This window comes from Condylura cristata, unplaced genomic scaffold (assembly GCF_000260355.1).
Source record: "Condylura cristata isolate star-nosed mole 26May11 unplaced genomic scaffold, ConCri1.0 scaffold00018, whole genome shotgun sequence".
In the NCBI taxonomy this organism is placed as follows: domain Eukaryota; kingdom Metazoa; phylum Chordata; class Mammalia; order Eulipotyphla; family Talpidae; genus Condylura; species Condylura cristata.
The window spans coordinates 27,179,547-27,196,295 of record NW_004567119.1 but is presented as its reverse complement, the minus strand read 5'-3'; the positions used below and the strand labels follow the sequence as shown (position 1 = coordinate 27,196,295).

The following is a 16,749-nucleotide window of genomic DNA, read 5'->3' as shown; positions in this document are numbered from 1 at the left end:
GGCGGGCCAGCGCCAAGGAGCCGGCGGCGCCCATGCCGAGCGCAAGCGGGCGCAACCCGCGCTCTGGCTGCACCCAGAGCCGAAGCGCGCCTGCCCGGCAGCCCGGGGTGTCTGGGGGAGGTGTAGCCCTTGGCCCGGGGCCCGGAGGAGGGCGGCCCTTCCCGGCGGATCAAAGCCGCGCGACCTCCTCCAGAGCGGTGACCTCTGTGCTCCGGCTGGAAGGCGGTGGCTTAGCTTCCATCGCTCTTCTCGCCCACTGCGCGCTCCATTTCGGCAGGCGGCAGCTGCAAGGGACCTATTAATCTTTTACAGATTGGTGGGCTATTGACCTAACGTAAACTAGACAAAATACAAAATTAGCAGGACAAAGAGCAGGCAGAGGCCAGGTATCTCCGGGAGTAGGGGGTTGGCACAAAGTGGCCCTCACTTGAGCACCCAGTGCTCGCCACCGCGTGCGACCTACAGCACAGGGGCCAGGGGTTTACTATCAGGGAAAATCTGAGGACTGGGAGATGCTATCTGGTCCTCAGGGACTTGGAACAAAGCCAACAAGGGGCCAGAGGTGGCGGGTTTTTCCCGGTGAGAGCCCAAATGGGGCGCGGAGAGAGCACCCTCTACAGGATTAAGCACGCATCCCACTTCTCTGGGACCCAGTCTCAGAGCAGGCTCAGCGTTCACCAGGGTTGTGACAGGAATGTTGTAAAACACAACGCCCCGGCCTTTTCCCTGGCACCAGGGAACCTCTCCAGGTCATGCAGGCGCTGACGCAGTCACTAGTCATTCCAAGTCAGGTCACGTGTCCAACAAGGTCACCCATCACCCGTTTGATGTGCCTGCTGTCAAAGAAAAAGTTGTTAGAGACTGGTTAAAATGCGAAGGAATTTAAGACTATTGCTCCTCTAAGATCTAGAACTAGACAAGAATGCCCACTCTCCCCACTACTATTCATCATAGTGCTGGAAGTCCAAGTCAGAGCTATGAGACAAGAAAAAGAAATAAGACATTCAAATCAGACAGGAAGAAGTAAAACTGTGTCTCCAGAGGATAAGAACCTCTGGGTTTTAAAAACCCTAAAAGCTCCACTAAAACTGTTAGAACTAATCAGTAAATTTGCAGGATACAGATTCAATATACAAAAATCTGTTGCATTTCTATACACTAACAGAAAAATATCAGAAAGAGGAATTAAGGAAATAATCCCATTTCAATTTGCACTATAAAGAGTAAACTTTTTCCCTTAGCAAAAAAGGAGACAGCTCTCATCTGAAGATTGCCCACCTGTGTCTAAGCAGGCATCTTTTAACAAGTCTGTCTCTTCCAGACACCACTCTTTCTGCCTGCTTGTGTTTGAGCAAGCATCCTCCCCCCTTTTAATACAATAAATCTGCCCTTTTGGAAACTAATAAAAAACGGATAGGGCCCTTCCTGTTTGCACAACGGGTTAAAGCGCAGCACTATGAAGTTATTGCAGCCGCTTCATGGCAAACTCGATCCCCTGCCATGGAGCTGACCCACTTGGCATGGCAGACTTCTCCTGTCTCGCGCATTGATCCCCTCAGCAGGATATTTCAGTAGATCTGCCTTTTCTGTTCCTCACTCTCTGGTGAATCCTCTCATCCTTCACAACTCTGGCCTACATCCCAGCTCTTGTACGCATAAACAAAATAAATCTTTAAAAAAATGAATCACAATGATTGAGATACTAATAAAATGAGAAAAGCCATGGAAGCAGACACATAGGAAGAAAATGTGCAATGAGATTCACCTTTATTAATATCAAAATACAGATTTGTAAATGGATTCATTATTTCACTAAAAATTTTGTTTAGTCATACCAAAATAGTTCATTCTGTTACAAAAATTATTTGCACCTGAAACATGTTTATACATCCTTCCTCCCACTCAGACTCTCAAAATTCCATTCTCTTTTCAATTACAAATTCTTTGTTGTGATTTTTGGCATTCCATGTGCTGTATTTAGCAGTGACACATTATTTTTACAAGGCCTAAGAGAGGTAAGATTGAGTATAAAAACAAAATCTATGAAATAATTTTATACTCAAGTTCAAGAACACATGAGCAAAAAATCTTAGTACACAACAGTGCAATAACGAATCATCAATCAGAGTTTGTGAGTGTGTTAACATATGAAATTATTTCCAGGAAACTTGGCTCCCATTCTTCATAAACACAGAATGATAAAATGTGGACATTTAAGGATTTTTTTAATCTTGTAGCTGTTTAGTTGATTCTTTAAACTTTCTTTAGTCATCAAGATTAATGTCAAGAATTGAAGAAGTATAATAGCTACAGTGATATTCAAAATAATTTTATAGGTAACCTTATTTATGTAAAGTCTTCATTGCTTAAAAGTGATATACCTTCTTATTCCCAAAGCAACTCTAAGACTTTTTTTTCTTGAACTTGGAGCATGCTTAATTCTAAAAACAAAGAGATTTATTTCAAAGGTAAAAATCAGAAACAAGAGATTCATTTCAAAAGTAAAGATGGTCCAGATAGTAGGGCAAGGATTCGCCCACATGTTGCTGCTTTGGTCACATTCCTCATCAGAGCCTCTGGATGCTGAAACCTGAATAAATGATAGGATCCTCTGGTTATTTGGGAATTTCTCCTACTATTCATAAACAGTGTAAACACCCACAAAACATCCACTTATTGAGGTTAAAATGCAAGAAATATAAACTATGTCCTATCTGTAAAGATAGTCTCTCACCCAGAAAATAAAGGACCAGAGTGAAGAGCCTTACACCATATGCTAAAAACAACCCTTCAAAATGCAGTGGGTCAAAATGCAAAAATATATCCCCAGACCTTCTGGGTCAATAATTCCACTGCAGGAATCTAACTTATAGAAAAACGCAATTTTCAAAAATTCTGCATACGAAGATCAAGTACAATGTGATTTATAACAAAATTAGGTAGCCTGAGCATCAGATAGTATAAAACAGTGTTTTAAAAGTTGTCATATGGGGGCCCTCCCTGATGGCACAGCGGGTTAAAGCACTGCACTAAGAAGCTGAAACCTCCTGCCCCGGGGGTGACCACATCGTGTGGTAGACCTCTCCTGACCCACTGCTGCCCTCAGCAATGTACTTCGTTGATCTGCCTGTTCTGCTCCCCACTCTGTCTCTGGTGAAGTCTTTCGCCACCCCTGAGTCTCTGGCCTGTTATTTTCTAAAGCCCAACAAAGATGTATCATCAGAGAGGAAACCTCTCAGTGCTTCTGGGGGGTTAGAGGCAGGGAAATCCCCCTAAGGGAATGGGGCTCCTGAAGAAGCAGGGTCAAAGCAGGAGAGCATCGGGAAGGGCCCAGGTTCCTGCAGTAGGTCGGGGGTGGGGCAGGTACAAAGCCTATGGGATCTTGGTCGCCTCCCTCTAGTATCCCCCCACAAAGGATCACAGGGAAAAATCAGCCATTTTGATCATTATTTGGGCTTACCCTCCACAGCTACTTTTACCTGAAAACTGACACTCAAGAACCTACTCTCTCTGGCCACCTTCCTCCCCTCCATCTTCCTCTCCTGCTAGACCCCAAAGGGTTCACCCTCTTCAGCTTCCATGACCTTCAACCCCTAGAGCACTCTCCTGAACTTCCTTCTTCACAAGATCAGGTTCCATCTGTATCCTCAAGCTTTCTTCCACCACACCCTCCAGAACAAATTTCCTTCTCTTCTGAATCCACAGAGCTCTGAATCTTTGCCCAAGTGCTAGTTATTTCCTTACAAATGATGGAAAGGGCTTTGAACTCCTCCCAGCTCCTTTGCCCTGAGACAGTAGATCTATCTGAGCCATTGCTTCTTCTCTCAGAAAATGTGGCTTATCATCTATAAATCACCCAAAAAGATTATAAAAGTTAACTTATATCTTAAGGTCTTTCATACCCAAGGTTTCCTAGGGAGGCAGGACAATGGGAAATCTGAGCCTGAGAGAACCACATGTGTCCTTTACCTTCATTCATTGTTAAGTAGGACTGATTCAGTGGTCCCAGACAACAATAGGGAGGGCCCCTAATTACTAAGGTACCTTAGAGGCCATTGGGTTCCCACAAGACCAGACAACCTGAAAGAACGAGGCTCAGGCCAAGATCCAATCTAGGCCCAGTGACCTAAACAACAAGCAGCTCACAGGATCAATTTCACCCAGGCTAACTGACTCCATCTTGGTCATCCTTCCTAAGCCTGGAAGCTTTTAGAAATGGCAGGAACCTAGGGCATAACATTTTTTTTCTCTGGGACTCACCGTATTTCATCAAACTCAGAATATAGTGAGCACTAGCTGCCTCATTATTTTATGCACCATTATGATTTATTTTAAGGAGCCCTGTTTTAAGAAGTGTTCTGATTTCAGAGATGCTAAGATGTGGAGTCTTAGAATTTATGTGGTTATGGTTGTATAGATGCTTCACCATAATAGACAGTCAACAGAGATTGTATTTGCACACTTGGGGCCAGAGTTGTCTCATCCCTATATCCACTGTGGAATCAGTCACGAAGTCCTACCCAGAGTCACTGTTGCAATGACAGTAAAAATCACAGTGATGTTTTCTGAGCCCTTTCTCCATTTCCCTGACAATGTTGCAACTTGATATGAATTAGTCCTCAAGACAAAATATTAGTTGATCCTTTTTGGTGAGTAGTATTCTGGCTCCACTGTACAGATAAGGGGACTCAGGCTTTAGAGAGGTTTAATCATTCAACCAAGTTTTGAAATGGAGTTACTGGGATTACAGCCCAAAGACTACCCCATTTAATTCAAATAAGATCCACTGACTGCTAGTTTCAGACCCACGAAAACCACTGTGTTAGGTGAGAAGGATGGTTGAGAGATGTGGCGATAGGTAACAGGAGAACTGGATTATGAGTTTATGAGAAGAATTTACTTAAAAGCTTCAGCTTGAAGTCTTCCAACTTTTTTTTTTTAAGATTTATTTATTTATGCATACAGAACTGGGGTACAGACAAAGGTGCAGGGATGGTGAGAGGCTTCACCAGAGACAAAGTAAGGAGCAGAACAGGCCGACTGATGAAGTACACTGTTGAGGGGAACAATGAGGGGGTCAGGAGAAGTCTGCCACGCCATGTGGATCACCTTCTGGGTGGGTGGGGTTCAAACTCATGTGAAAGGGGCTTTAGCTTCTTAGTGCTGTGCTTTAAACCCCCTGCACCACCAGGGAGGGCCCCCAACTAACTGTCTTTCCTACACTTTGGGCCCCAGAAGTCAGGGTTGAATTTTGTTTTGGTGTAATCAATGGGACAATATTATTTTCTACCCTGTGGTTCTAATTCCAGGCAACTTGAGGGGTTGACTGTTTTCATACTTTAAATCACACTTTAAAACACACATTTAGGCCATCTCTGGTGGTGCAGTGGGTTAAAGCACAGTGCTGAGGAGCTAAAGCCACTTCAGCATGAGTTCATCCCCACCTGCCCTGGAGGTGACCCACATGGAGAGGCAGACCTCTTCTGATCTGCCCACCCACTACTCACCTCAGCAGTGTATTTCGTCAATCCCTGGTGAATCCTCCCACCACCCCTGCACCTCTAGCCTGTACCACAGTTCTGTATGCTTAAATAAATAAAAAAGCACATTTAATTAAACACAATTGAGTTAATATTTTTCCAAAGTGGATTTTTAATTATTTGAGACTTCTCCCTTGACTTTTCCACCAGCATCGAAAGAATAAAGGCCAAACTCTGAAGAATTGCTCCCCTTCAATTCCTGATTCATTTATATCATGCCTTGGTGACCTGGAAACAAAAGCCTGTCTTTTTGTAGAAGCTCTTGCACCCACATAATAAATAGAAAATTGTGACCACTCATTCTCCCAACTGTTAGAGCAGCAGCATACAAAAAAAAATTTTAACATAAGAAAAAGTGGCCTGGGCTTCAACGCACTGAATTCCAGAATAAAGTGGCCCTTTACCATCACAACACCATCCGATACACAGGGTCTCCAACTTTCAGGTTCCCGATTTTTTCCACAGAATAATACATTCCAAAAAGTGGAGACGATTTGTACACTGACTTCTCCGAAGGGTCACACAGTGGGTCACACAGGCGGTAGCTGAAAAGAAGGAAAAATTGACTACCAGGAATGAAAAGGAAATAATCGATGTACTTTCCCTGCAATTCAAGTTTACATTCCCAGGTTATCGAGAAAATAAATATAAGTCTGTTTCTCCCGCAAACAATGGAGGGAGAAACTGCGCATTTACACAGACTTCAAATAACCCTGATTTTCTAGAGGTATCCGAAAAGCCTAAACAATGTTTTCATGGTGTCAGTGGAATTACATAAAGAAAAAATTATAGGTGTTACTCCAAATGTTTCCATGCACCCCTTGCACAAGATATCATAACATATGCTCATGTATTCTGCAAATGGATCTCTGTGGGAACTCTCCACACCCTATTTAATGCATTTAAGAGAATTTCTATTCCTTCCAAGTTCATAAGCCCAGGGATGAACAAAATAATTAAGTTGGAGACATAAGCACATGGGCTGGACTCTCACTGAACTGATTCATTTCAAAAGATGAGTCTAATTGGAAGGAAAATCTGACTTCACTGCACCTTAAAAATCAAAAGTCAGTGTCTCCTTCATGGCCTAGGAGTTAAGTCTCAGTTCTATCATCACTACAGCCAGAGTTCCATCCCTAGCCAGGGAGCTAACCCACATAGTGCAGCAGACCTCTCCTGACCTGCACACTGCTTCCCTCAGCAGTGTATTTCAGCAGATCTGTCTGTTCTGCTTTCCACTCTGCTGCTGGTGAATCTTCTCAACCCCTGCACCTCTGGCCTATACCCCAGTTCTTCTACGCAAATTAAAAAAAAAACAAAAAAAAAACCAAAAGCCAAACCAGAATTGTACACCTGAAATGCTCGAGGAGGAATCTGATTCATCAGAGACAGACAACAAAACAGAAGAAAGGAAAATGAAATTGAGGCATCTGCTTCCAAAGGCTAACCTGGGTTAAGGTATTTTAAGCTACATTAAAACACATCCTCTCTTGAGACCTCAGGTCAGGCTAAAATTCTCTAAATAATAAGACAAACCACATGAAAACCCTTTGGCACCAGAGACTCCCAAATAAGTAAGTTCAGACAAGCCTTTAATGTCCACTTCTTCTACTTTTTCATTATACAACAACAATTATTCTCATTTTCCTCAGTATTGATTCTACTGCAGAAAGCTGAGTTCCAATAAAAATAAAATATTTTCAGTCTTTAGAAATACACATTTAAAAAAATTGGGCCCTCCCTAGTGGGTCAATGGGTTAAAGTGCAGCACTGCAAGTGAATTGCAGCCATTCCAGTGTAAGTTTGATCCCTGGCACCAGAGGTGACCCAAAAGGCAAGGCAGACCTCTCCTGACTTGCCCACTGCTCCCCTCAACAATGTACTTTGTCAATCTGCTCCCCACTTTGTCTCTGGTGAAGTTTTCACTGCTCCTGCTCCTCTGGCCTGTACCCCAGTTCTGTATGCATAAATAAATCTTTTTAAAAAAGGAAACACATTAAAAAAATAACAAAAGCTGATTTGAGAGGCATTTGTGTACGTGGCATTACACAAGTAGAAATGCACCAAAAGCACAAGAAAATCCATCCAGAAAGCAAATCACTCACATTAACAGACAAGAGCTAGACAGAACCAAAGGGGGACAGAGGCCCTCCCTTGCAAGCCGCACTGGGTGGGCACACTGAAAACACAGGCGACACTGGCATTGTACCTCTTCAGGGTCTCCAGAGGCTCCTTCCTATCAATCACTCCTGTATCCGGGTCCACCGTGGTCATAATACACCTTCAGAGTGATAATCAGGGGAGAGGTGATGGTTAGGAGCTGACGTGCACGCTACTACACCCAGAGATCAAGTCCCCTGGGAAGACTTACCTAGGGCAAGACAAAATCTTCTTCATTTCTACACTGCCAATAAGGAGTTCATCCCAGGTATCCTAGGAGGAAAGGGGAAATTGTCTTTTGAACGAAGACTTCATTGGTCTTTAGAGCAGTTTATTCTAGGGCTGGTATCCTGGACAAAGAGGGGAAAGTAATGACAGGTGCCAGGAAGTCGCTATCTAAAGCACTCAAAAATGGAGAGAGGGGGCTCTCTCTAGTGGCTCAACAGGTTACAGTGCAGCACAGCGAAACTGGCCGCACCCACTTTAATGCAAATTCAGTCCCTGGCCAGGGAGGTGACTTGTTTTGTCCACTGCTTCCCTCAGCAGGGTTCTTTGTCAATCTGCCTGTTCTGCTCCCCACTCTGTCTCTGGTGAATCCTCTCATCACCCCTGCATCTCTGGCCTGTACCCCAGTTCTGTATGCATAAATAAATCTTTTTTTAAAAAAAAAATGGAGAGAGGTAGGGAAGTTCTTGAATACCAACAAATGGTAAAAGAACTAGAAGACAGATCTGAGGCAGGTATAAGACAGTTGGCAAAAAAGCCTGTGTGGTTTGCTGAGACAATGAGCTAGCCAAGGAGTTATCCTGAAAAACATAAAATTTCAGGTCAGCAATTCAAACCAGCTAAACAGCTATAGAATCTTTGGGCCCCTGAGCCTCAGGGGCTGCTCCAACCCTCATTCCACCTGCTACTGCCAACTTTCCAGCCTTGGCACCTCCAAACCCCAGTCTCAAGGTCTGTGTGTGCCCCTTTTCTCAGCTCCCGATTTCTAATTGCTGTTAGTAAGTTCATGATATTGTGTTGTACAGACAACTGTTAGAAGCTATTTTAAGGCAAATAGAGGGAAGGACTACATAAATAAATTAACAACATTATTTAGAAATTCTTAGCAAATTTTCTCATTTGGTATCAGTGTTCCTACATAATGACAAGAATGTGAAAGTCATCTACTAGAGATCAGTGAAATACCAATGGGATATATGTACCATGGTAACTGAGCATTAGAAAGGAGGGTGTAAATCTGCATCTACTAACATGAATAATGGTCAAGATGCTGCTGAGTGTAGCGAGCACATCTCTGAGTACAAGTGGGGGTACCTCCACTTATGTCAAGGCCTCTGTCTAGAGAGCTACTTGCAGATATTTGAAACAATACAGTGGAAGGCTCTTCATCACACTGAAGTATGATCTGCTTCTTATACAATTTTTTTTCATTTTTCTTGTCTGCTTTATTTTTCATAAGAAGCAAGATCCTTCTAACCACACATTTGAAAAACCATTTTGGTCTAGGAAGTTCCTCTGATTCTTTCTGATACCAAGTAGGTGGTCTCCTTTCCAGCACCAGATCTGTAATTCTCACAACACCTCCACTTCAGCACTTAACTGCCTTTGGTTAGCCCTCAGGCCTACCCCCAGTACCACACAACCCAAGTCCCAGTCTTCCACCAGCTATTCTTCAAGAGTGCATGACCCCTGTCTCAGATTTGACATTTTGCTAGAAGCTCAGGACCCTAAAGGACACTGTTCAGGAACAAACAATTAGAAAAGACACAAAAAGTGAGTTCTGGTGGGAGAGCTTGGGGCTTTCCAGCGGTGTGTGTTCACCAGCTTGGGGGCTCTCCAAACTCCCCTCCTTTCCGGGGCTTTCTGGCAGTTTCACTCAGTAGGCACAGTTGATTAGGTCACTGGATGACTGTCACTGAACTCAACCTCCAGCCTTTCTTGAAGATGATGGGGGGAGGGAAACCTAAAAGTTCTGACTTTTCATTCAGGCTTGATCTTTCTGGGGACCAACTTCCATCTAGAAGCTATTTAGCCCTTACCCCGAAACCCACCTCCGACATACACTGAGCAACACAGCAAGGGGACTGTTAAAAATCCAAGGGTTTTAGGAATTGCGGGACAAAGACCAAATATGTATTTCTCATTATACCACACAGTTCTCTCAAACCCAAAACCGTTCTACTATATATTAGTAAAATAATATCCCTTAGCGTTCTATTCTAAAACTTCATCACTCCCCTTTAAAGCAATCCTGTTGGGATCCTTTTATGACTGACCCTACACACCCTGTATCCAGTGCTCCTTTCTCTGGGATCACCCTCCATCTTCTGAACCCTGGGGCTGCCTCACCCTGTAACCCCCACAGAAGGCACAGCTCAGATATTAGCACCAGAAATCTTCAACACAGGGTAAATGTCTGCTGCCAACTTGGACATTCCAGGAACTTGACTAATGAGTGGTATAAACTAGCAGGAAATATGTTTTCTTAACAGAAGTAAAATTCTATCTTGTGGATCGGTGAACACAGACTAACCAGTTTATATAAGATGCTGCTTTTCATTTATCAGATAAGTAAGGATTATAGGATTCACTACTGGCAAGACAAAAAGGAAAGTAATATGTCTCTGCTCAGTGCCTGGGAATATAATCTGGCACGAGGTTTCTGCAAAACAACTTGACAATACATATGGAGAGCCTTAAGTGCTGATTTCGCATTTGCTGAGAATAACTTTAGAAACACAAAGACCGTTGTACAAAGTGGTTCATTATTTATTGTAAGGGAAAATGGGGCACACACGAAATGCCGGGCTGTAAGGGAATGGCTAAATAAGTTACTGCACAGTTTGCTGCCTGAAAATAAAGCCTCAATGAGAGTTTGAGAGTTTATTGGATAATCAAAGAGAGGATTTGAACCCAGAAGCAGCACGTTATTTTTTTTTTTACTTCTCCAACAAACAGAAGTTGAAATTTAGTTGACTTAAGTAAAAAGCGAGTCACTTACTTTAAAAATGCAATTATTCTTGACAGTAGTACTCAGGTTCTAAGTTAGCTTGATCTAAAAATATGCTGATGCTAAGAACTGAGGGAAGGACTTTATCTCTTTCTGTCTAAAGAATGCATAGGATGCAAAGGTGGAATACCCATTGTTAAATCTTCTTTATCAGCTCCTGGATCTTGGAGTGGGGGGTGGATACCGCCTCCACCCTGGAGAGGTAAAGAAGGTTAAATGAGATGCATATCCTGTAAGCATCTGATGATCACTAGAAGCCATTTATATTCTTTTTTCTAGTAATTATTATATGCCTGCTCTGCATATGGCAAGGGAGAAACTTTTTTTTTAAAGATTAATTTATTTATGCATACAGAACTGGGTACTGACCAGAGGTGTGGGGTGGGGGAGGGGAATGAGAGGATTCACCAGAGACAGAGTGGGGAGCAGAACAGGCAGTTATAATGAAATTCACTGCTGAGGGGAGCACTGGAGGGTCAGAAGAGAGCTGCTGCGCCATGTGGGTCACCTCCCTGGCTGGGGATAGAACTCCTGCAGTGGCTGCAGTAATTTCATAGTGGTGTGCTTTAACCTGTTGTGGTACCAGGGATGGCCCAAGATAGAAACTTCTTATGTAGGCACTCAAATAAAGTCCTAACTCATCCCACACCAGGTTACTGGAGACTAGCTGTTGATAACAACTTTCAAAAATTTGCTTTTTCAACTGCTGCAAAAGATAGTCCCCAGGATCACATAACTGGGGTAGGGTAGAGCTAAGCTTCTCTGCAGCCTCCTGACCTCAAATCCATGGCCTCTCTAGAAACCTCTTGGAGAAAGAAGCACTTCCTAAGCAACAGACACCACAATCAGGGGTTTCTGCAAGTTTCCATACTGCTCTGCTGTAATGTGGAGCGAGGAAAAAGACAAATAAGACAACCCCAAATATGTCTAGTCCTGTTCACCAGAAGAGGGGGTAAAGTGCAGGTAACACTGACCCCACCTTGGGCAATGCAGAGATAAGCAGGGGTCAATTGTATCATTTTAAATCGTAGTTGCTTTGCATTCCCAGAGCTGCCAGTTTTCAGTGTTCCATAGGAAAATGCAGTCCTTTGGGTCTGCAGTAAAGATGTGCAAGGCACTATTGCTTACATTTTTGCAACAAATAATGCCTGAATTTTTGCATCATGCTTAGCTCTGCTTGTTTTAATTATTACTTGGTCTAAATACTGACATACATCATTTGACAATAATATTTAATTTAAGCCCCACTAATTGAAAGGGTTCTTGCTGGCTATCGTTTATGCATCAGGTACCTTCTTAGTTCTTAGCTACTGGGATTCCCAACTTAAGGAAATAAGGAAATAAAACCAGTAACACTGGTACTGTTTTATCATAAGGCTAGTTTGAGGACTTTCTCAGAAAAAAAATATGAGTGTTCTACCTTGTTTAATATGTCTATAAACTTACTGGTGAACAGGAATAAAACTACCAAATAGACTTGGTAGCACAAAGTCATATAAATTTTATTAGTGAGTTTAAAAAGACTCCATTCAATTGTCTGAGAACAGAGTCAGGTTTACATTATCCTTTAGGTCCATTTCAGAAGAGAAACAAGAACAGCTTCAGGTTGAAACAACAATCTTTCCTCCTTACTCTAATGGCTCAAGATGGTAAACAAAAATTCCTAGCAAAACAATTTGTTCTTCTGTGAAGATAAAGCAAGAAAAAATTTATTCCTCAAACAAATTTTCTCAGAAAATAATGCACCAATTCCAGGATTCTTGTGAAAGAATTTTTACCTCATGTACTAATTTCTAATCCTGTCATGAGTGACATGCATTAACTCTGACCACTAATTTCACTCCCCAATACTGGACTAGGAGGAGATGGGTGGGTTTCCTGGGGAGCTAATGAAGCTTGACTATCAGGTTGCACTGACTTGTGCCTGACCCTTTCAAGCACCTGCACCTAATGTTATTATTTAAATACTGCTTAAATGTGGTTACTTAAAATAAAAGCTTCTTAAAAAGAGAATTTCCAGCTTGTAGAAACTTCAGGTGCTGCCAAGCCTGGATTAGCTGGAGAAAGATGGATCCTGTCCTTCAAGAGCCACAGGCCTGAGAGCAGCATCCCTTCTTCCCATCCCCCTACTCACATCCACACCTCACCTCTTCTTAAGTCAGAGCTTGTCCAGTTACCCATCATAGGAGAGTCACCTGGATGGTGCTATCTACAAAGAGGCGAGAGCTGGTCACTACTCTGATGTGGAATTGAGAAGTTTTCCCAGAAAACCCCCTGCTGCTAAGGGTGTTCCTACCTCAGCTGAAAGCAAATCATATCTTCCCCTTCAAAATCACTACCAGCTCCATAATAGATACCCACAACATAGAATCCAGTATTCTATGGACAGAAAGGCCACAGCCTCCCTCTGCCACTTGGCCTTTCCCCACCATGCACCTGTGATTCACAAATGCCCCACACATCCTGAAATGCTGTGGCCTCCATGAGGCTTATTTATAATAAGAAACATGCACTTAGTCTTTATGGGTGTTCATCCATTTCGGGCAGAGCTCCTAAAACCCTCAATATTTCCTGTGATGAGATCCAGAAAGGTGTCTTTTATTAATAGGGTGACTTTTGAATCCCACCTAAAAGGGGTGCTGCTTCCCAGCAGAACCAATGAAGAGATCAGAGACTGGAACTGCCAGTCCCACCGCCACCCTCTGGAAGGGGAGAGGGGCTCAAATTGGGGTTTAATCACTACTGGCCAATGACTTAATTAGTCCTGGCTTCACTAATTGAAGCCTCCATAAAAATCCAGAAGGATGGTGTTTGGGGAGCTTCTGGGTAGGTAAACACATTGGAGATTTGGGGAGAAATCATGGATATTCCATGTCCTTTCCCTACCTCTCGCCCTCTGCTATTCCATCTGTCCCTGAGTTAGACCCTCTTATAGTAATCATGACCTGGTAAGTAAAAAGTTTCTCTGCATTCTTCATGCCACTCTAGCAAATTAATTACAGGCAGAAAACCCAAGGAGGGGGTCATGGAAATCTCCAATCTGCATCTGATTGGTCAGAAGCCAGGTGACAGCCTGGACTTGAGACTGGCCTATGAGGGAAGGTGGGGGGATGATCCAGTTCTGAGCACCATGCCTGAAGCAGGAAGTACTTACCTCCTCGAAAGCATCGCAGCCTGTCACCACAATGTTTGGCCTGAAATTTTCCATTTTCACTTTCTTCTCCAACCTGGTGTTCAGATCGGCCAGCGATGCTTCTGAGAGAATCATGACTGGGCTGCAGTCTGGGTAGGCCACCTGTGCCAAGAATGAAGCCCCTTTAGGCCTCTTGACCCAGGAAAAGCCTTCCACCCACTGTACTGCCAGGCCAAGTCTAGGAAGAAAGGCAGGTGATGCTGTGGGCTTGCTGGGGGTGGTGAGGAGGAGGTGCGGGAGGTGGGGCTAGAGCCAGTGCCTCAGCTGGGGTAGCAGGGCTGAGCCTGCTGGCCAAGGAAGGCCTCACCTTCCTTGATTCTCCCACATCCTCCTCACACTGGGTGGGGGAGCTGCCAGTCAGCTAGCTCTAGGAATCACTTCCTTTACTACCATGCAGTCAGGCAATGTGCATTTTACTCTGTGTCAGTTCTAGGTGGGTGAACAAAACAGCAGTGAACAAAAGCAGATAAAACCCCTTCATTCAGGAGGCTTGGTGGACATCCCTGGGGGTGACTTGCATTTTAAATTTGTCTTTCTCAGTGATCAAAGTTGTTGGTGTTGGGTCACAGCGGACACCAGGGCAGTTTCTTTAGAAAGAAACTTCTCAGCGCCCGACATAGGAACACCAGAAGGAAGGGCCTGGAGGTCCCGTTTTGTAATTTTAGGAAACCTGGATTAAGCCCAAACAAACTTCTCACTTTCAACTGAGTTTTCTCCTGACTGTCTCCATGGGGGTCACCCCCCAGGAGGGACAGGGTTCACCCTCTGTAGTATCACATCCTATCCTCCCTGCCTCCTGGGGCCCAAGCTGTCAATCCACTTTCCATCCCCCATCCCTGCCCCAGGAGCACCCCCACCCCCTGGGTTACCCTATACCCTCCTACCAGGAGCCCCCAGGGGGGAAAGCAGGAAGAGGGAAGGGACTGGCAGAAGGGAGGGCAGCTCCCATCAGCTCACCTGGTAATTCTGCACAAAATCAGTAAGAATTTCCCTTGACGGTCTTCCCTTCATGTTTTTTTCAAACTGAACCAGCCTGAAAGCTTCTGTTTTCAAGAAGTTAGTGAACCACTGAGCCGCTTTGTCTCCACAGTCCCTGCCCTGAATGTCATGACCAAATAGCCTGGAAGGTCACAGGAGAGTCACAGGGTCACTTTCGCACATCAATATGAGTACTATATAGCAAAAATGAAACAGCCAACTCTTGGGGCCTAAGGGTCCCAGAAGGGGCAATGGATAGTCCTTGAGCCACAGCTGGGTAAAACTGGGGTGAGAGGAGCAAAATGCATTCCAGAGGAGAGCTCTTCAGAACCTACTATGCCTGCAGTTCCGATGCACCTGAACTTGGGGTCTAGCAGACCTGGTTCTGCTGGGAGCTCCGTCATTCTCTAGTCCCTGATTGCAACATTTAACTCTTTTGACCTTGTCTGTGGCTATATATTGGAGACAATAATGTAGTCCCAGCCCTACTAGGTGGAGAGAGACACCATTAGATAACACAGTGGTCTTCATAGGGCTCTTGCTTGAGCATCCATAATACTGTCAAAAAGCTATGTACCCCTTGCACAATTGTAACACTTTTCCCATAGGACAAATTTGTTGTGAGAGATGTCATTTCCATTAGATAGTAAATATTAAGATTTAAAATAAAATTATTATTATAAAGTATAGTCAATTTTATATTATTGTAGATATATAAATAATATCAGAATAAAATTATGCTTTTAAATGTATGCAGTAGAATCCTAATTTCATAATAATGTGCCATCCACTCCAATCCATTTAAATCACATATGACTGGGCCCTCCCTGGTGGTGCAACAGGGTTAAAGTGCAGCACTATGAAGCTATCCATAGCCACTGCTGCCTGAGTTCAATCCCTGGCCAGGGAGGTGACCCACATGGGGCAGCAGAGCTCTCCTTACTTCTGCAATGAATGTCAATGGATCTGACTGCTCTGCTCCCCAGTTTGTCTTGTGGATCCTCTCACTCCCTGGACCTCTAGTCTGCACCCCAGCTCTTGTATGTATAAATAAATAAATCTTTTTAAAAGTAATGTTTAAAATTAATATCACATATTAGTAGGAGAAAAGAATTCATTTAATTACACATGTATGAAGAATCTACATGAATGTAGATTCTGAAGACAATGGGCTGAAGGGGGCACATATCTTGAGCTAAGGAGTGAGGCAGGGGCTGGGACTTCAAGGAGAAAGGAGAGATGGCCCCATGCCAAAGAAGATGAATCATATAACAACGACTAGATGCTCTGTAATTAGGTGTTTGCCTGATGTGTAGATTAGGCTTTTTTAGACAGAAAGGCTATTTCTTGTAAAAATCCTACTTCATTAATTTTCATTCTCCTAGGTAGTTAAGACAGTGGTAAATATTTCTCATGGGCCTACAGGTTCTCAGCTCATATAAGCACCAAATAACCCTCATGCCAACCGACATGGTCTGGACATCTTGGGGAGGTCTGTCCTTTGTTGGTTACTCCCAAGGGGCCAGATACCAGGAAAGTACCTGAAGCATTTCTGCTCATCGTATTTCTTACATTATGTACTGTGCTACATGTTTGTTTCATTATTATGTGTTATAACTTACATATACATTATACATTCTTCAGTTCAAATATTTACTAATGTTGTCAATTGGCCTTATGCCCTATACTTGAATAAAATCTAACTGGAGAAACTTCTTTTCAAAAGGAACTAATATCTCAGTTATAAAGAAATTAAACTTCTGTTGGACTGTCCAGGTTTGAAGTAATTTCTTCTTTCCTCCCACATTAAAACATAAGCTCTGGGGCCCTCCCTGATGGCGCAGCGGGTTAAAGCACAGCAC

At 43.5% G+C, this 16,749-nt stretch overlaps 1 protein-coding gene across 1 annotated transcript in view; it reads right to left on the bottom strand.

Moving 5' to 3' along the window:
- Window positions 1-1,764: 1,764 nt before the first annotated feature.
- MARC2 (mitochondrial amidoxime reducing component 2) overlaps window positions 1,765-16,749 on the bottom strand; it is a 24,082-nt gene continuing 9,097 nt past the window's right edge. The window contains exons 3-8 of the mRNA XM_004685242.2: window positions 14,867-15,029; window positions 13,871-14,011; window positions 7,912-7,973; window positions 7,750-7,821; window positions 5,945-6,085; window positions 1,765-2,590 (exon numbers count right to left, since the gene is read on the bottom strand). Coding sequence (XP_004685299.1) covers window positions 5,947-6,085; window positions 7,750-7,821; window positions 7,912-7,973; window positions 13,871-14,011; window positions 14,867-15,029 — 577 coding nt within the window. The 3' untranslated portion in view covers window positions 1,765-2,590; window positions 5,945-5,946. The remainder of the gene's footprint in view (window positions 2,591-5,944; window positions 6,086-7,749; window positions 7,822-7,911; window positions 7,974-13,870; window positions 14,012-14,866; window positions 15,030-16,749) is intronic.